This window comes from Danio rerio, chromosome 21 (assembly GCF_049306965.1).
Source record: "Danio rerio strain Tuebingen ecotype United States chromosome 21, GRCz12tu, whole genome shotgun sequence".
Lineage (NCBI taxonomy): Eukaryota > Metazoa > Chordata > Actinopteri > Cypriniformes > Danionidae > Danio > Danio rerio.
Genome location: NC_133196.1, coordinates 17,677,532 through 17,699,207, shown reverse-complemented (window position 1 = coordinate 17,699,207; position 21,676 = coordinate 17,677,532). Strand labels below are relative to the sequence as shown.

Sequence of the window (21,676 nt, the reverse complement as noted above, 5' to 3'; positions counted from 1 at the left end):
CAATTTTAACCATTGATACAAAAGATCCCCTCTGTCCCCATGCTAATGACATCAAACAGCCATGATTTTCATGATTTGTGGATTTTTTTTTTATTTAAAACATAGAATACCAAAAATGCTTTAACTATGTAATGTGTTACATTAGACTGCACAGAGCAGAACCCTGAAATGTAAGTAGTATAAAACATTGCTATTTTTCCATGTGATCAAACCAGAAAAAGTGATCAACTGTGGAATAATAAAAGCTCTGCTGCTTTTTTTGTATATATATATTTGTATATTTTATTTTGTTTATTTTATTGTATAATAAAACTGTATAGCATGTACAGTTTTATTATACAATAAAATAACTTCACATTCCTTAAGGATTAAATGAGAAAAGAAAAAAAAAAGAAAAAAACATAATGAGAGTACATGATGATCAAATGACATATTTCACACATATATATATATATATATATATATATATATATATATATATATATATATATATATATATATATATATATATATATATATATATATATATAACAAAAACATAACTGTTTTAATTGCTTTTCTATTTTTAGACTTAGAGATCACTTTTATATACTTTTGAATCTCTTTTACTAGCACCAAGAAGAGAGGTTTGCTTTTGGCAAACTTGGATTTATGTATGTGATATTACATAATAATAAAATAAAGTTTAGTTAGCTAGTTAACTATTTAAAATAAAGTTTATAATAAAAACGGCATCTTTAAAGAGCGATCTTTAACACAATAACCCAAAATCACATGTTTGTTTTTGAAATATTGTGAGTAATAAAAGCTTCAACATTAATTCAAAAATGGTAAGTATATTGGCAAGACCAAAATAAAAGTGAAATAGTTTTATCAAAGCTTTTACAAAAACAGCATTCCAACTCAATACCAATTTAAAATGTTTGTAGAAATATTTTTTGTGGGATAAACTCTATGAATTAATTTAAATAATGTTTCTTTAGCCTTATTTATAATGAAACATTTTTGAGGTTCTCTCTGCTGCTTTTGTGCCGAGTCATAATTGTCTCTCATCTGTTATTTCTTTTGCTTCTGCTACATACTACCATGATAAGTTTTAAATACTTTAGTTCACCAATGAACAGGATTTCTGCAGTCATTACGAGAACACAATAACAATGAAAACTCCCATGATTCCACACTTAGTCACAGCGTCAACAGACTACACCTTTTGTTTGTAGTGAATATTCACCCTCTAGTGGTTAAAAGTGCATACTTTGCCTTTAAACCTTATATGGTGTATAATTCTAAGGTCTCTTTTAAGGAAAGTATGTTTGCTTTGCAGCCATTTTCACAGCACATTTCCCTTCCTCTTATGTGTAGTAATATTAGTGCATCATTTTGGTAAACCTTACATTTTCAGTAATACTTTAAATCATACATCTTGCTAAGGAAATGTGTTCTGAAATGGTTTTAAAATGGTTTTGCTTGTCAGAAAATATATAAATAAGAAAATACTACATCAAAAAAAGAAAACAAATAAATTATAGCCTTTCTTAGCTCATAATGACCATCAACATGTCATCACTCACAGTAAAAATCAATGAATTTGTACATCCCTTGGTTGTAAACATTGTGGAGAATTAAATTTCCAAAGAAAAAGGATAACCCTTAATAAGTCAGAATGTGCTGGTTAGTGTTATATATATATATATATATATATTATATATATATATATATATATATATATTAGCACAGTATTACCGGTTTTGTGCTTTGTATTAGCACCTTTGTCTTGTTCTGCTAAAGAAATAACGATTTTCACACATGTGTGTAATCACAGTTGCAAATCTTGCAGAAATAGGCACTAATGAGGCATCTATACAGTATATCTATGCTCAAAACATTCCATAAATTCTTCCCTTAGTTCCATAAAACTCTGGAAACCATCCAGAACACATTAGCATTAGTAACATGGACAAACAGCACATTCAATCTCATTTTATTTGCCACAGAGGAGAGCTGTTTTTTTCCCGTATTTGAATTATTTTGTTCCGTTGTTTTAGTTTTTGGATGACACATTCTCAAGAGTGTGTTTTTCTCAATGCTGTTTATCCGCCGTTCCTTTATTCGTAAAGCTTTATGACCGCAGGCACATTTTTTATCCAAATCATACCCATAGCAATCCCTGTTTTGTCATAGCGGGCTATGTTCTGGCAGGGCCGTCAGTGACATGACACTAAGTAAATTAGCTTCAGCGGCTCCAACAGCAGAATAACAATAAGGAAGAGAGGAGTACAGGAGCATGTACTTCCTATTGATTCATCCTGAAATATTCCCTTTTTTCTCTCCCGTGCAGGAATTCTCCTTCTCTCAGGTGTGGTGCAGTAGCCAGTCTCCTCTGCAGTGTGCCTTTTCTCTGGAGCGCTACAGTCCAGCAGCCAATCAGCTCTCCTGTAAGATCAGTGTTCGGCAGGTCAAAGGTCATGAGCAGATCCTCCAGGTCTACACCACCATTGCTGAGGTTTGCATGATATGAACTTGTATTTTCAAAATGCACAAGCATATAGTGGATCTTACTGTGTAGTGCAAGTATCATGTTTTTAATTGATCAGATAAATACTCAAATACATATGAATATGTAGCATGTTACAAGGAGGTTAACTAGATATTTTTGATGGGGATTTACAATAGAGATACTTTCAAAGCACCTTCACAGTATTAAATAGGAACTAAATTAAAGTTTTCATTACATATCTAGTGTTTAATAAGGGCGCATGTCGACAAAAGCGTTTTTGTTTTTTGCATGAGTGCTAGAGTGTAAAAGTCATGCTCAATGCTTTACTACACTACCTGTGATTTCAAGAGTTCACACTTAGATATTGCTTGACAGCTGTAAGCAGGTTTGGCATGCTGTCCCGGGAGAGAACCCTGAGCTCGGAGATAGTTGAGCCCAGGGCTCCCGCCAGGTCCATAGAGCATGTGAGGGGAGTACGAGATCAGGTGGTTCTCGAGAGCTCCCCTTTTTGTAAAGGAGAAAAGGAGGAGAAAGGGGTGGATGGGGGGTTTCTTCGGAAAACGAAGATAAGGGAGTAATGTCTAGCTAGGCTACTTATAGTGGGTTAGGATAGATCTGATTGGCTAACTAATGAGTGTAGATAGGTGGCCAGCTGCTGTCAATTATATCACGTGCTCCTCTCGAAATTAGTTTAAAAACTTCACTTCAAGAGTTCACACTTAGATATTGCTTGACAGCTGTAAGCAGGTTTGGCATGCTGTCCCGGGAGAGAACCCTGAGCTCGGAGATAGTTGAGCCCAGGGCTCCCGCCAGGTCCATAGAGCATGTGAGGGGAGTACGAGATCAGGTGGTTCTCGAGAGCTCCCCAAATGCATGAAGCTCGGGACAGCAGCCGTGTATTCGAAGAAACTCCCCAAAAGGCTTGAAATGCTATATCCGGCTGCTGGATATAGTTATTTGAAAAAGAAAAGGTAAAGAGGGCTCCTTTGGAGCAAAGGGTGAAACAGGTTCCTGCGGGAACCCGAGCAGAGTTGGCTTGGGCTGTGAATACTCTTGCTGGAGTAGAGACTCGGGGAGACCCCTGCGGGGGTCAGAGCCATGGGGTGGGCGGGAATCCTGCTGGAGTCATTACAAGGGAAGGGGAGTGAAGGACTCCGGCTGGAGAGGGGGGTGAAGGGGGGCAGGGGGGGCGGGGACTCCAAAGGAGTAATTTGCTCGAGAAACACTCCTTGCGGAGATTGAGCTGGGAGGTGGCAGCACTATATATAATTATATATTTATATGAAACATATAGATATATAAATATATAATGGGGTAATCTAGGGCCTTGGGGGGGCGTTTTTACTGACTCTTGCGAGAGTCGAAGCTCTTGGCTCTCCTGCGGGAGAGAGAGCTGTATGTGCCATCTCCAGCTGGAGTCGGGAAAAGGAATGGTCGGTGAAGCCCCAGCTGAAGGGGGAAATGGCAGTTGGGCGATGACCCCTGCGGGGGTCCGGTGCTCGGGATTAACTCCGCGGGAGTTAGAGCTTGAGGGTGACAGCACTATATATAAATATATATTTATATGCGTGGGTGCATATATATATACATATATATAAATAAATTTAAAAAATAAAAGATAAGTGTGAGAAATAAACAAAAATAAACATAAATAAAAGCTAGGGCCGGGGAGGGTCGGTGACATGACTCGTGTCACAGCTCGGGGTTGGGTGAGCTATTTAGCTGCTCCAGTAGGAGTCGGGAAAGATGAGGGGGAGGTGAAGACTTCTTACTGGAGGGTGACGGGCGGTATAGGTGCTCTGGGGGTGTTCCTGCGGGAACAGAGCGTGAGGGTGACAGCACTATATATAAATTCATATTTATATGCGTGGGTGCATATAGATATAAATTTATATAAATAAAATCAAACAGAGAGAAAAATAAATAGTGCTATACTATATGTCATTATGGAATGACATAATATAAAAAGCTAAGGCCAGGGCAGTGAGATGATTCCTGCGGGAATCGGAGCTCGGGGTAACGCCCCTGCGGGGGCCAGAGCCATGGGGGGGGCGGGGTCCTACAGAAGTTAGAAAAGTTGGGGGGCAGTGAAAACTTCTGTGGCAGCGGCCGGGGGGGGCGGGGGTGACAAGGGGGCCTGGGCAGGGAGAGAACTCCTACTGGAGTTAGGTGAGTGAACAGGGGGAGAAGGCTGAGTGCAAATCAGCTGGAAGGAAGAAAGGAAGCTAGATGGCTGGGTCATGCCCACGCCCTTGGGAGACTGGGTAGTTCCTCTGCCCTCGGGAAGCTGGTATGGTTGGGTCGTATTCTCTCCCTGGACTAGGCCCATGCCCTTGGCCGCTGGGATTACTGCATCTGCTGGTGAGGGTCCTTTGAGCTTCCCTGAGATGGCTGTGGCTGAGTCAGATATAAGATTTGAAGGCGTCGGGAGACTACTTTCCTAGTGTTTGTATGTGTTGTTACGATAGCCCTTGTGTGCTGCTGTGGTGGTGGCTCCAATTCTGAATGAGTGACTGGATTATGAATCTGGTGGGAAGCCTGAATGGTCCTATGACTTTAAGGTGTTATGAAACCAAAAATGTTATTGAACGGAATGTGTGGATGTGTTGAGCAGTGAGAAACTGATGAAGTGTTCTGGGGTAACTTAAAATGTATAAATGAATGCAGATGCAAATTGTGTATGCTGTGGTTATGGGATTATCATCTTAAAAGGAGAGATGGAGTCAGCTGCGGCTCTGCTTCTGATACCAGTTTCTGAAAATAAAGCAAAAGAGAGTCAGCGATTTCCTATGCAACTAGGAACATGTACAGCAGTATTTTTTTTTTTTTTTTTTTTTTTTTTCAGAATGTATTGACTATATTGCCCGTTAGAAGCGCATTGGGGGCCCCGATAATATACCCCACGAAGGGGGCAGCATCTGTGTAAAAAGCATATACTGAGGATGAAATTGGATAGCTAATAAATGAATGGCTTCTATTCCAGCGCTTAAGGAAGGAAGCATAAGCAGGTCGCATGCTTTAAGCGCTACCTGATGGTTACGAACCTTTATGAATTTCATTTCTGTTAAACCAGGAGTCACCAAATATGGTACCGATGGGCACCAGATAGCTCACGAGGCTCTCGTGTGTTGCTCACAGGCCTGTTCTAAAATAGCTCACCATAACACCACTTACAAGTAAGCTTTCTCTAATATAGAAGTAATCATTTAAAAATGTAAATATTTGCAAAGATAAATAAAATAGTGTTGCACGTTGAATATTAATTACGGGGTATTTCCTACCCTGTTAAATCATTGTTGGTAACTTTGAGAGAATCATAACATGATCAGTGACTACACCTGGATGAATGTTATTCATTATTAAAAATAACCAAAAACTTAAATTATAATTATAAGTAAATTGAGCAATTTGTTATTTGAGAAGTGTTTATCCAACTGGTAGCCCTCCACGTTAATCGGTGCCCGAAAGTAGCTCTTAGTTTCAGAGGTTAGTGACTCCCGTGTTAAACGCTAAAGACAACATTTTGAAGAAAGCTGAAAACCTGTAACCATAGACTTTCACAGGAAGGAAATAAATAATAAGGAAGTCAATGCGGCTGTCCGTAGTGCCCAGCCACAATTCATGACACTTCGTATTCTGCCGCGCCGCGGAGCGCTATTTGTATAATTGATGAGTTTATTTGATAAAGTATGAATGCTTGAGTCTGGTGTGCATTAATCTACTATTCTCTGTCGTAAGTGCGTCGCGTCACCGCGCCGTCGGCGCCTCTGGTGCGCGACGCCCTTCAGGCAGAGTTTGTTACGGCCAAGATCGGATTTAGATCATTTCTCTTCTATTCCGGAGATTGCTGCTGCGAGATGAAGTAGGTGAGTGACGAAAAGGCATCCCTGCGGGATAATGCGCATGTGTGTTTGATGTTCTAGATGGAGAGCAGTTTATGCATAGCGTGATATTTTTCTTCCAGAATATAAAAGGGGACTGATTGTCGATTTATTCAAGTAGCTTATTAATGCTTGAAATTCTATCACTCCAAATTGATGCTTAAGAATTCTATAGAAGTGCTTAAGCCGGAGGTTCTTCCGCAATGAGAATGCAAATATTAGAAAACCGGTCACTAGTTGGGGGATATTAGGGAGAGAGAAACGGGAACTTGTAGGTGAATTACGTGCAAACACCGTAGTTATTGGCGAAATCCAGCGGATCGTTTTTAAGCATAAATGTGTGGGCTACTTTTGCATCCGAATGTTAAACGGACTACGAAATGTAATTGTGACCTCCGATTGCCAGAAATCGGGTGGCGGGTGTAATGTTGATTGCAACCGAGCGCTGCAGCCGTCTAGATTAGAGAGATTGCTTGGTTTATAACGTGATAATTTAAGCATCAGGTAGAATCATGCTGTTAAAGCTGAAAAAGGCAGAATTATGAGGAGATGAAAGAGCCGTTATTAGACGTTTTTAGAAACGTTCTAATGTCCATTTCAGTAGGGCTGGTATGGATGTGCTTAACAGGGAATTGCTCTGTGATTTCTGGTGTAGTGTTGGTGGACGGCTAGTGAGGTTGTGGGAAGGGAGCGCCGAGATCGGCTGTGCTTCAGTAGACGAAACCTGGAATGAGAAATTCAGAAAATTAGGTCAGTTACAAACGTAATTCAGTAAAAGCATAAACATATTGATAAAAGTCGACAAGTAATTTCTATTCTATAATAGAAAATAATCAGCAGTAGCTTCGAGCTTGTAAAAATGAGAGGGGGAAAAAGCAATGATACGCAAGGTAGAGGGGCGGGGTGCGTAGGTGGTAAGGATCGCTGAAAGAGGAGGACTGGAGTGTGCACTGGAATCGGGAGTTGCAGGATGGAAGAGGTGAGGTGGGATTCCCAAGAGTTGCTTTATTGTCCGGGAGATAGGTTTTATCCGTGTTTAGAATTATGATTGCTGCAATATGTCCAAATCCAATATTGCTTTTTAATCCTTTCCTTGATTCTCCGGGGAGGCGGAGAGATTGCGGGTTTAATGTCTGTTTAGGATAGGGGGTGTGGCAGGAGCGTGTTATGTCCTGGGGGTGGCGGTGAAGACGTGGATTCGCAAGTGTTTTGGGTTTAATGCAGCGGCTTTGAATTATGGTCCCGGCGTCTAGGAGTTTGGAGGAGTTCAGTGACAGTCGTTGTTGGATATGAGTGACACATGATGATGCTGGAGAAGGTACGTAGCGGAGCTGGGGATTGCATTGTGATCTGGCTGGAGTGGATAGGCCTACGGCCTCTCGTTGGAGCCTCGGTCTCGAGCTGACTTTCATGCTGGGCTGGTTGTTGTTAAGACGGGGCTGGTGTTTCAGGGAGCCCGGAGCTTTCTTTCTTGTATGTAGCTGCGCTGATGCTGTTGTGATCTCAGCCGCCGTCGCTGTTGTTGTTGTTTTTGTCATTTTTTGTAGTTGCTGACGATGGTATTAAAGGTGGTGTGGTATTGTAGTTGAAGAGTAGTAGGAGATGTGGAGGATCCGTTTTGTCCTTGAGTAACTTTTGGAGGAGCTAGAGCGGACCTGTCGTTTGTTTCTTCGGAAAACGAAGATAAGGGAGTAATGTCTAGCTAGGCTACTTATAGTGGGTTAGGATAGATCTGATTGGCTAACTAATGAGTGTAGATAGGTGGCCAGCTGCTGTCAATTATATCACGTGCTCCTCTCGAAATTAGTTTAAAAACTTCACTTAAAAACGCAATGCTTCTTTTGACAACAACATAAAAAAGTGCACTCGTGTTTCTGCAGTGCAAAAACATTTCAGAGCTCCCTCAGTGTCATTTTTGACTTCAACTTAGACCATGTTCACACGTACAAAAGTATTTTTAACACAGGCTCATTGTGAAAACATACCCCATCTACATTTCTAGAGACCGCGAATTATGTAGCCAGAGCTGAATTTCGTTTTTAAAAAGAATGCTATGACGTGGTATGATGCTGCCGACAACTTCTGTTTCTTTTCATGCTACCAGCTGAGGGCTAGCAATGACCATGTGGACGGCTTTTCCACTGTTACAAGTTTGGCCAGTTCATTACATACGTTGGCGAACTTGACATGGAGAGAGGAGTTGACAGCAATAACCGGCTTAAAGTCCAGCAAAGAACGGTTCCAGAACGCAGATAAAACAAAAACAAAATGCGAAAAAAAAATCAATTAAACAAGTAAATAACAGGGTAAGAACGCAGTAAGATCTAAAAGCGTGGTAAAAATCTGGTAGCCATGAGGGCTTTTCTGTTTCTGGATTGCTTTTGAAAACACTGTCGGTTCTACTGGTTTAAGGAAGGCAGTCGGTGGATAAATCAGTGAAAGAAAACATTGAAAAACAATGGTGTTTTATAAAACACTATTGGTTGGGTTTAGTGAAGGGTGTGGATGGGGGGGATCAGTCAGTCGGGGGGTCAGTCAGTCGACAGCATCTTCTGGTGGATTTATATAAGAACAGCAGGCGCAAATGCCACTCGCGAGAAAAAAAATGAGATCTAAAAAAGTGTACACAGCGGCCTCTGGTGGATTTGCGAAAAACAAAACCTGCAAAAAAAAAACACCTCCTGGGACGTATTTTGCGCTGTCCAGAAATGTATACAGGGGTACATTTCAATAATGAGGTTGGGTATTTTTGAACTCTGTCCACATGAAAATGCAAAAGCTTGAGGCATGTTAAGGGCACGCCGAACAAACTGGTTGTAATAAAAGCCTTTTATGCTGGGTTTACACCAAACAAGGAATTAAGTATTTGCACGAGTATCTTGCATACAAGTCAAAGCAAACATGAGGGCATTACCAACCTGTGGTGCCAGTGATAATGATATGTGATGCGTTTGCTGCGAACATGTGGAATTTGCATCAATCACATTTTCCACGTTTGGTGTGAGCCTAGCTATGTTGGCCAATCAGAAAGGCAAAAACAGATTGCATGCTGACATTATGAGGCAAAAACAGTTGTAGTGTTCACATGACCACATTGTATGCAGAGTTTTGGAAAATCTTCACACTGGCCAGTGTTCAGAATGTTTTGGTTTTAGTCACCTGATACTGTGTTTTCATGGGTATTTTTAAAACCGCAGTTTTTTTCTACAGTTTCACAGTTTTTGCTTAGTCTACATAGTTTTCATGCAGAAACTGTCAAAATATACAGAAAAAATGCGGTTTTGAAAATACCCATCTTAGTGTGGACAGTGCCTAAGCAAGTCAATGGCAAATTTGGTCAGATTATGCCATCAAGCAATCAAGAATACTTTTAAAGCACTAATTAATCTTTGTCTATGTAAAAATAATAATGTTTTTTTAGATCACAGGTCATATTTGGTAATATCATTAACAATATTATAATTGTCAATTGTGTCCTTGTTTTGGAATACACAAGCTGATAGGTAACTTTAAGACTAACATAGTCATAGTAAAAAGTAAAAAATGTTAGATTTACATAAGATTAACAAATACTTTTACAAATGTTATATTTGAGACCGTATAAGTACTGCAATAATCAAGTTTGTGTTTTGTTTAGACTTATTATAGAATGTACTTATGTATATTTTATTGTTATTACTATAATGTGCACATACACTGAAAACCCTAATAAGTTGACTGAATGAAATTAATTGTATTTAATACAAATACGAGATTTAGTTAACTCGTTGCCTCAATTTAATTGAGTGACGGAGTCTCCCAAAACTTGCATATTTAAGTTTATTTAACTTGTCGGTTTGGTAGATTATACTTAAATTGTTCAGTTCAGCGTGTGTGTCTGTGTGTAATTATATACTATGAAAAAAAAAGTTAAAAGAAAAATAAGTAGCTATTTATTCCCATTATGGTGAATAATTATACATGAAGCCTTGTTTTCTGATTAAAAAGGACCTTGCTAAAAGGTTGCACATATTAGAATTTTACAGTCAAGACTACACTAAATACCACTTAATTTTTTTCAAAGGATTAATTGTGATTTTGAGCTTACTATACTTGAAGTCTTAGGTTTATGCATTTTCATTGTATTTAAGTTAAATTAACTCATATTAATAGATGACAGGACCAAAATGTTAATTTTAAGTAATGTTCCGTCAACTTTACTTGATTGTTTAAGTAAAGAAAACATTAGGGTTTACAGTGTAAAACATGTAACAAAGACATTGTAAAATAAACTATACTGCTCATTGTTAGTTGAAATTAACATTGCACTATGAATTGGTAAATGCTTATTTTAATTGTTTGACAAGTATATAAATTGTGCAATTATATTCAGATAAAGTAGTTCCATTCAGGTTTTGACTACATTAAAGTTTAATATCATTACAAGAAAATGTTTCAAAGATCAATACAGCCTGAGAAATGTCCTGAATTAATCTCATTGAATTATCAGAAATGAACTAGTATGTTTGATTATTCCTCGAAGTCAAAAAAATAGACCTTACCGACACTGTGAAGTGTTACTAATAAATGAATATCACTAACCCTATATAATATGTGTTAATCCAGCAATTGTATTGATGCTTGTGACACAACAATAACTAATTATATGACAAGTATAAGTATTATGTAATTAAGATAAACTGCCAACATGTTTTATAATGAACAGGAAATGTTCTGTTGACTTCACTGTGAACTCAATGCAATACTTCTATCCTCCAGAGTGAAAAAGACACAGTGCCATTCTTCACACAATCAGACTGTACCATCACCTCCCAAACGGGGTCCAGGGCCTTCAAAATCCCCCAGTCCATCCGCCAGAGAATCTGCGCCACCTTTGACACAGCCAACGCCAAGGGCAAAGACTGGCAGCTCTTAGCGCAGAAACTGCATATAGACAGGTGAGATGTTTATGCAGAAACACCGCAGACAAACACAGGCATAAGCAGACATACGGACACTGACATACATGCTAAAGTACAAACAGAAGTGCGCCCCCAACATATGGAATCCCACAAGTCTAATTTGCTCCATATTCCTCCAGCACATGGTCACATTAACCGTCGGCAAAGCCACAGGCAGATACTGTGGAGCAGTAATGAGATCGAACTCATGCATCCTGCAAACCCAAGTTACAGTAAAAAACATACCTCACATCTGCGACAACACACCATTAAAGGCAGAATTCACCGTACAAATGCTAATTCTGTCATCATTTACTCACCTCTGTGTCATTTTAACATGACATGTTTTGTCATGCTGTGAACAGCATTACTTTTTTTGTATGACAACTAGCATTTTGGTTAGATTAAATTATTGTATGGCTTGCGGATACATGGAATATATTGAGCTAAAGACATCTACACTGTAAAACCCAAAATTTAAGGTAACCCAATGTATCTCGGTTCATTCCACTGTGGCGATCCCAAATTAATAAAGGGACTAAGCCGAAAAGAAAATTAATGAATGTAACCATACCACATATGGGATACTTTTCAGTAATTGGTCATTTTTATTTATTTATTTATTTATTTATTTATTTATTTTATTTTTTGGTTTACAGTATATATGTATGTATTTCTTGTCTCACCTTGACAAACTTTACATCAAATGCATGTGTATCATAAATAATGTTTTATTATTTAAAAGTGGGGTGACAGTTAATGGGCTAATCATATTAATTGCATATTATATTATTTACATATTATTAAGTAGAGGTCATATTAAGTACAGTATGCTGTTTTGATTTAGCATCTGTCTTTTATGCTGATGTTAAACATCAGTGAAACATGAATGGCTCTGAAGTAAAAAAAAAATGCTATTGTGTTTTCTAAAAATGCATTTAAACTTAACATTTTTAATAAAGGACATCAGTACTTGTAATGTGAATGAGACACTGACAACTGAGGTGTGGGTCCAAATGCAGGTTTATTAACTTGAATGGTCTGGCAAGCAACGGTCAACAGGGTCAAACAGGTACATGCAGGCAAATCCAAATCCAGAGTTAAACAGGCGAATAGTCAAAAGGCAGGCAGCAGACAACTTGAATAAACAAACAAAGCAAGGGTCTAACATGGCAAGGCAAGGCTTTGGAAGGCTGACGTGAAACTGACGTTTTGTTGAAATCCCGAAGCACAAGTGTTTTAAAACACTGCACCAAAGTATGATCTGAAACAACCAGGTCGCATGACTAAAGTGTTTCAAAACACCTGGTCACATGACTAAAGCAATTCAAAGCATTGATCATTTCAGTAGCGCTTCGAGACCTGGCGAATCTGCGTTTGTCTGACAGGGTCAGAATTAATATAGCCTAGTGGACCATGCTTTTGCACGTTGTTGCTGCTTCAAATGGCTTTTGGATTCGAATCCCAAATACTCCAAAATCATGTTTTTATGTATTTTAATAATGTTACTGTTGTATGGTGTAATCTAGATAGGATACAGCTGCGGATTCACCATCAATTTAGCATCATTTTTGTAACACTGTATAACAAAAATTTCTATTTTTACAGTTCTGTGATGGTTGGGTTTAGATAGACGTTAATAAAATACAATAAATGAGAAATTTCATTAATAATATAAATAGTTCTTGTTAACTTCCGACCACAGTCAAATCTGATCTAGCAACAACCCTGTTTTATGACCAAAACAAGAGTGTTGATTAGGATATCAGACAAATGTTAAAACAAAATGATACAAGAACAGAGTTTTTCAAACCTAACATCCATAGCTGTATCAGCCTGGATTTGAACCCACTATCCCTGCATACTAGTCAGGAGCTCTCACCGCTCCACTAAATCACTTGAAGCTTTAACTCTCTCTTCAGTGAAGCGGAGGATGAATAAAACTTTCTATCGTGATGTGGGTTTACTCTTACATAAAAATATGACCACTAGGTGTCACTGTTTCTTCAATTTGTCATAATGAAGGTTTTTTTTTAAATGAGAAAACACAAAATCTGCGATCAAACCTTCCTGAAATCTCAAGTTCAAACTCTATTGCATATTTATCCGCTTCAGTGCAGTGGAAGATGGATATAACTTTCTATCGTGATGTGGGTTTGCACATACATAAAAAAATGACCACTAGATGTCTCTGTAGAGACACGTATCGAAACGTTTCGAAGCTTCGACACATTTGCTTTCATGATCCTCGCTTTGCCCACCACTAGGTAAGCCAAGGCAACCGCGTCATTATGTTCACAGTACAGTCTAACAAGACTCAGCAACTTGTGTGTGTGTGTGTGTGTTACTTTTAAAGTCCGCGTTACCAGTACGGAACAGCTTCAGCTGTGTGTGCTAGCATTCAGCTGAAAACTGAAACAGGTGTAAGTGTGTGGTGCATGACAGGATTTGTAGTCCATATGGTGACAGATTTTAAAGTCCTGTCTAGTGAGAGTGAATGTTTCCAGCGATCTACAAGCCTGGATCACTGGTCATTGTGACAGTACTATGCAGAATAAAATAAAAATAACTTTTATAAGCATGACTATAAAGTGTAAGTCAACAATACTGAAGACATAAAAAAAGACATAAAAATGAAATTCCTGTTAAAATGAAATATAGTAGCGATGAAATGGAGAGCGGAGGTCTGTCCTGATTTACACACACACAAAAATTAAGCAGCACAGCTACTTTTAGCACTACTAATACTAATAACAAATGTACAATTATGTTTCACTCTTAATGCCCGTCTAACAACCATCTAGTCCACTATGCCTATTTTTCCCATTTTCTTCAATTTCTCATGATGTTTTTTTATTTTTTTTTTAAATGAGAAAACACAAAGTCTGCGATCAAACCGTTCTGAAATCTTGAGTTCAAACTTTATCGCATGTTTATCCGCTTCAGTGCAACGGAGGATGAATAAAAACTTTCTATCGTGATGTGGGTTTACTTTTATAATATTTTCGCCAGGGATGAAAGACAGAGTTGTTTTTGAAATGAGGCTGGAAGAGTCGGACAGAAGGATTTAGGGGGAATTTTCTAGCTGGTCAGAGCCCCAGGCAGTGTGTAATGAGAATGTCTCCTCCTTGTTAAGCGGATTTCTGCAATTACCTTCTGAGGATGTGCAAGCTCGTCTAAACAGCGCAGAGGGCAATTACCCAGAGAGCTGCAGTGCAGCAGCTGGAAAGCGTGTTACTGCCCCCTGCTGGAGGCCAAATGCTCCTGGAAAATCAAATCACATTTGAAGGGTTCATTTGCAAAACAAAACCTGATTTATAAAAACGAATACAAATGTTTTAGCAAATAAAGTCTTAATCAACTTAAGTACTATATTAATGATGAACTTGGTAATGGTGAAGTTAAAAGAATACACTATAGGTGAAGAAGGCATGTATCCAGCCTCTTAAAAGGAATGGTAAGCACATTTTTTTATTAGCTTGTCTTTGTCATTGGTTATTATTACTGCACTTTTTGATTTAACAAAAATATGTTCTACATTTTTGTAAAAGTGCTTACCACATTATTTTATGTTTACAAATGTGCATTAAAACTAAACGTTATTACAGTTTTATAAATAATGTAAAAATATTAGAATTTTAGAAATATGAAAAAATACTTATTTTTAAATACTAATTTATTGTCATCCATTATTAAAAATGTTTTTTTTAAAACCGTAGCCTGTAGGAAAATAACACACTGGCCAGCACACTTCCACAGTCAGAATTTATCCATTTGAATAATAATAGTTGCATTTGTCGTAAAGCGTTCTTCTTTTAGATATCTTCAAAATTTCTGATGGCATACTGTCAAAAATAAGCTCATAAGGGCCAAATCGTGGACTTTTTCAGCAGAGAGTGGTTTTCAAACCACCCGAACCTATGAAAATGAAAGCCTGCAAATAATCAAATTCAAATTTTATTTGTCACAGTATGATATGCAGTGAAATGCTTAAACAACCACTCGTGACTATAAAAAAAATAATAACAAGAAGAATCGACATTTTGGAGAAATATAAATGCAATAGAAACTGAAAAAATTTTTTAAAGACTTTTGATATAGAGTATGTGGCTGTAGAGAAAAAAAGTACAAAGTATCAAAAAAAAAACAAAAAAAAAAAAATATATATATATATATATATATATATATATATATATATATATATATATATATATATATATATATATATATATATATATATATATATATATATATATTTATTTAAAATATGTATTATATATATATTTAAAAAAAGTTATCTGTACAAACAGAAACATAGAAGTGTTTCTAACAAGTGCCTGGTGCATAAGAGAGGAAGAGGTGTATGCTATTAAGATGGTTTGTCAAGCTTACTCACCCATATGAGGTACACTAGAACTACAAAATTCCAAATTGGCGGTAACTTTAGTGAAAATATTGACTTATCTCCATAATCTTCAAGTCATGAAAACATGTTTTTATTTCATAACGCATCAACCTTATTCTTCTCTCAAAACAAGTAAATTCAGTCAGTCGGTATTTTCAGTGAAAGCTGCTAAGGATTGGAACTCCACCCCACCAACAATTAGAAGATCACTCACTTTTCGTTCTTTTCAATCTCATGTTAAAAATTGATTATTGGCAAATCAACATTGTCAGCATTAGTACTGTATTCTTGACACATTTGTACTGTTGTCTTTGGCTTTTTGTCCTCTTCTGCTGCCATCAGTCTGTTCTTGTTTTTTTACTTTTTTAACTGTATTTTATATATGAAAGTATGTTTAATGTTTAATGCTGTGCTTCTATTTTAGGTGGGACTTTAGAACATTCTGTAAGGGGTCTACAGTTGGAAAATAGCCATTCTTGGCTAATTCTGGCACATTTTACAGTAATGTTTATTAATGTGCATTGACCCTGTAAACAAATAAACTAAACTAAACTAAAATGTATTAGTGGACGCAGCCATTGCAACCTCGTGACATCTGGTCTTAATTACTTACATTGGTTTTTAGCCATTAAAAACAGCTTGTTATGCTATTTTTATGCCGTTATGTATGTTTTGTAATTATATTATTTTATTTTTAGATAAATATAAAAATATTTCTAATATAAATTTATATAAAGATAAACACAAATGTTTGCAGAGCAAGGAGTGTGTCTGTTTTCAAGTTATATGAGATTTAACTTGAAGTTTTAAGTTAGTTTGGTATAAAGTTGAAATTACCTGTAAAGTTAATTCAATTCAACTGTTTGTTTGTAACAGTGAACTTCACCAGTTGATTGATTACAAGTTTTGTAAAATATTAAGTTTTCATATGCAAATTAGACAATTTAATTAAAACAAATCGGAACATTGGGTGAAGTCAAGTTCTTTTTTTTTTTTTTTTTTTACATATTAGAAGTTTTTACAGAAGAGATTTTGTTTATCTATATTTATTACTCCATTATGCAGTAAATAGTCTGCATCCAGAAAAAAGAAGAGTTGTTTGCTGTATACAATTAGGCAAATTAAGTATGAACATGTTAAAAAAAACATTTAATATATATTAATAAAACTATCAAATTTGTGTATACAGTAAGACATTTGAGAAGAAAAAAATAAAGTAAATATGAGAAAATAACATTTAAATGAGTTATATTGAAATGAGCATGCTACATCAGCCCACCAAATGAAGGTTAATTTTCTCAATTTTAGCGTTTTAACTTCATTGGCAAATGCTAAATTATCGGAAGGTCAGTCTGAAGTCATCATACGACCTACTTCTGTAGATAAAACCCAGGTACATTCAATATGGATGCAAAAAAAAGGATTTATTTCTGCTTCTTTAAGACACACCTGCAGACTGTGATTTCCGCTTCTGTGATACAATTATGTCTCAAAGATGGGTTGATTTTCTTCCAGCAAAACTTCTTTAATATCCTTCTCGCTTTTATAAACTAATTTAACCATTTTGATATGTTGTCGGGGCATGCAGGCTTTATAGGATAACGTTATTAAATTGAAAGTTATGCAAGATGAGAATCCTCGCAATAGAGTGTAATAATTCAGAGTCTCTGCAAAATAATATGAATTTATATAACCAAACCTTGTAGTTTAGCACAATAAAATATGAAAATAAACTTATATAATATATATAAATAATAATTTAACCATTTTTTACAATATATATTGTTAAAGAAATGTATATTATAAAAGAAATGCTTTATATTAATTTATAAATATAGAGCTGTTTCGAAGTTAAATGTTCCTCGATGAATTAATTTTATTTAAAATGTATAATTTCTATAAATTAAAAGTGGATATAACCTTAAACTTAAATTATGTTAAAATGTAATACTTTTGATTCATTGTGTATTTACATATATACTAGGGGTGTCAAAATTCATTGTTTCTTCAATGTACCACAATGCAGACGTGAACAATTCGCTATCAGTTAAGTTATAAAAATAACCGATTATTGTGTATTGACATCGTTTATCACATATATGCATTATATGGAGGAAGCTTACTATGGCGAGGGAGGAGACAGTGAGTAATTAAAACTTCAACTACTTAAACACAGACAACTGTGCACAATTCACTGCTTGTGAGTTTTCTCCACTGCATCGCGGATCAGCTGATCACTGTGGCCATTTAACATTAGCGTCTGTGTCACTGTTTGCTGAACAGCGCCAGAGCCGTGCTGACTGTTAGAGCCTTTTCTGTTGAGCACATGATCATTCATAGGCATTTAGGGACTCAATCAACAACTCTCAAAGAGGAAACGGGATAATATTTACATTTGTTAATTCGCTTTAAATGCTCATGTTGTTCTGTGCATGTACTTGGGCTTTGTTTGATGCATTCAAAAGAAGCGTTTTTTAAGCAGGTAAAATTAAAGGTCCATATCATATATCTGACTCTTGTATTAAAGGACAAAATTGTTTTACAAATAATATATAAATAAATTCATAAATAATACATTTTTATACAAGAATTATTGGGTTGCTATGTAAAATTTCAAATTGTTTATGAAAAGCATCGTCAATGCACCGAAATATCAAATGACCATAAACCTAGAAATTTTTAGTTTTCAGTCATATAGATTAAACATTTCTTGGTCAACTTAAAAATAAGAAATGTATTATAATATGTAAAAATGTAGTACATATTATAACATGTTTCTTATTTTCAAGTTGGCATTAATTTCTACTTGAAATTAAGCAGTTTTTTTATTTAATGTTGGTTAAATTAGTTTTATAGTGTATATAAATTCATGGTTAACTTGAACATATGTAATACATATGTAAAACATATGTATTTAACATATGTAAACAACATTTTAAAAAATGTATGTACTGTGCTACTTATATGTTTTTATATTATTGGAGTTTAATCGGTTTCAATTTTTTTATCCTAAATTTATATAAAATTCTACATAATGTGTACTTAAAATAATTAAATGTTTTTACAATCACAATCATTTTCTTGTTGTTAATTCAACTTCAGCTCATTGTTTTTTTTTTCACCTAAACAGAAACCTTGGTTATTTTGCACGCCAGACGAGCCCGTCAGCTGTCATTTTGAGTTTATGGGAAGCTCAGCATCAGGAACAAGGTGATCTGGACTCTTTGGCCAGCGCTCTGGAGGAAATCGGAAAAGTTCAATCCAAACAGTCCACTAGCGCAGACACTCTAGACCGCATCAGCAAAACCATCCCGTCCAGTGACTCGACCCTGAACCGCAGCAGTGAAGAGCTGGACGCCAACCACACTTAACAACAATTGTTCTAGAATTGAAAACTGGAACACTGTCCTTATCGGATTTAAGAGGGTACGACAAAGAGAGAGAGGAGGCGGGGCTATAAGAGGTGGAGGCGGGGCTATTTGAACTGGAGGTGGGGCTATAAGTGCTGGAGGCAGAGCTGAAGGTGAATTTATCAGAGATGGGGACGTGGTGATGATAATATGGGGCGGAGCTATAAGAGCTGGCCCATCCCTTAAGATAGTTGCTCCTCCCTCTCCTTGACTGATAAAAACAGGGTGTTAAAGAATGGTTGTGACCAAATAGATGAGCTTCAGCGATTCACACACATGCACACAATATTCCTATCAAGTACGCATCAGAACAAAACTGACTTATACACTAAGCCTGTCTGATGAAAAAATTGCAGCTAAGGATTGTGGGTATGCTTTTGTGATCATTTGTGAACGGAGAAATTTAAAATTGTTGACTTGCGAACGCAGACCGGACTGCCTTCGGATGCTTCAGAGTGTTGAAGAATGTGTCGTCGTTTTTTTTTTTTTTTTTTTTTTTTGTGGGACATTTTATTTTGCGTTTTTCTGTTCGAAAACCACAATGGTTGTCTGCATTTCTGAGTAACTTTCTGATTGCAAATAGATTTAAAGAAAAAAATAAAAATAAGAACAATGTCTGTATTATTGAATATTATTAAAGCCTGTTGGAATAGCAACAACCAGTGTAAACTGAAGGATGTACTCAAAGATAACCAAAACTGATTCTTGTTATACACCATTTACTTTTGCAGCCTCTTGAAATATGTCATTATTATTGTTATTTTTCTGTCTGAAGGAAGAAATATAAAAGAAGAAATCAAAAAATGCTTGAAAGTGTGATTTGCGGTAAGGAATGTTAGTTGGTCTAGAAATAATAAAAATAAAAAACAATGGTTAATTAGCTTGATAGAAAAAAATTACGATTACAATTTTGACCTATTTTGCAATTTCGAGTTAAATACCTTTTTCAAACATTTCATCTCAAAATTAGAAGAAATAAATTCTCAGTTTTAAAAATAAAGTTGGCATTTTAAAAAATAACAATCAGAATCACAAGTTACAACTTAGAATCCTAAGGAAAATATAACATTTTATATGATATAAAAGTCAGAATTCCAAGAAGTAAAGTTATTCTGTTAAAAAAAAATGCTGTAAAATTTACAGTATTGCTATTTTTACTCTATTACTGCTATTTAATACTGGCAAACCTTACAAGTGCACTGTAAATTATTATTATTACAACTGTGCAGTAAACTACAGCAAATTTGTAATTGTGAATTTACAGTGAACTTGGGAATTTTACAGTATTACCAGCTATTTTTCAGAGTTACTGGCAAACTTTACAAGTGCTCTGTAAATCATTACAACTGCGCTGTAAAACGATATCAAATTTGTAATTGTGAATTTACAGTGAACTTGTAAATTTTAGAGTATTACTGGAAATTCTTACAGTATTACCATAATTTTTTACAGTATTACTGTAAAAATTTACAAGCACACTGTAAATTATTTATTACAGTTGTGCTGTAAAACTAACGCAAGTTTGCTATTGTGAATTTACAGTGCACTTGTACATTTTACAGAATTACTGGCAACCACTAATATTGTAAAAAAAAAAAAAAGTAGATTTACAGTAAATTCTTTACATTTATTTTATTTTTTTTAAGGGAGATATAATCAGAATTGCAATAAATTGTCAAAATTGAAACTCACAATTTGAGAAATAGGGTTGCAGAACTTTTTGGTTCTTTAAAAACAATCTGAACTGCAAATAGGAAAGAATTGTGAAAAAATATAAACATATTTGCAAAAAGTCACAATTTCAAGAAATAAACAGAACTGCAGGAGGAAAGTCGAAATTGACAACATTACACATCAAAATCCATATATATATTTATATAAACACATGGATATACATTCGCAGTTACACATATACACAGTTTTTGCATCTGAACTCTGCTTATATTTAATATTTTTGTATGATATGAAAAAAAAACATTTAATTCTTCTTAGCACGTTTTTCATATAAACTATCTCTTCAAATGTGACAAAGCTGGTCAGAATCCATCAGCTGTCTGTCAAAAATGACAAATGATGGACAGCTGTGCGTTAAATCCATCACATAACACAGTAAAATCCTTCAAACAGATTTTGACAGGAAACTCTGGTGGTTTGATGTAAATGTGGAGAACACACACACACACACACACACACACACACACACACACACACACACACACACATCAACTAAAAGGAGTGATTTCCATATGATTTCTTTTTCGTTTTTTTTATCTTGCCACTAAATACACCTACAATGGCTTAATATCTGACATATGGCATTAATGATGCCCTTTCAAAAAGCATTTTAACACTCTTCATACACTGGAAACCTTCATTGTGCTGACATTTTCACAAGCATACATGCATAACAACACAGTTGTATAATCAACCTGACTTCAAGCATACTGTAAAATGTACCGTATAATTTACCCCTAGCATCACACACACACACACACACACACACACACCACTTCATTTGAGTGTGAAAGATGAGCTGTGCGTGT

At 36.0% G+C, this 21,676-nt stretch overlaps 1 protein-coding gene across 2 annotated transcripts in view; it reads left to right on the top strand.

Moving 5' to 3' along the window:
* The window catches only part of unc5da (unc-5 netrin receptor Da), a 357,691-nt gene extending 337,937 nt beyond the window's left edge, over positions 1-19,754 (top strand). Inside the window, exons 15-17 of one of the 2 annotated variants that reach the window (XM_073934871.1) lie at positions 2,339-2,503; positions 11,137-11,315; positions 18,854-19,754. In XM_073934871.1, the coding sequence (XP_073790972.1) occupies positions 2,339-2,503; positions 11,137-11,315; positions 18,854-19,094 (585 nt within the window). In that variant the 3' untranslated portion in view covers positions 19,095-19,754. 2 annotated transcript variants of the gene reach the window in all.
* The last annotated feature ends 1,922 nt before the right edge of the window (positions 19,755-21,676 follow it).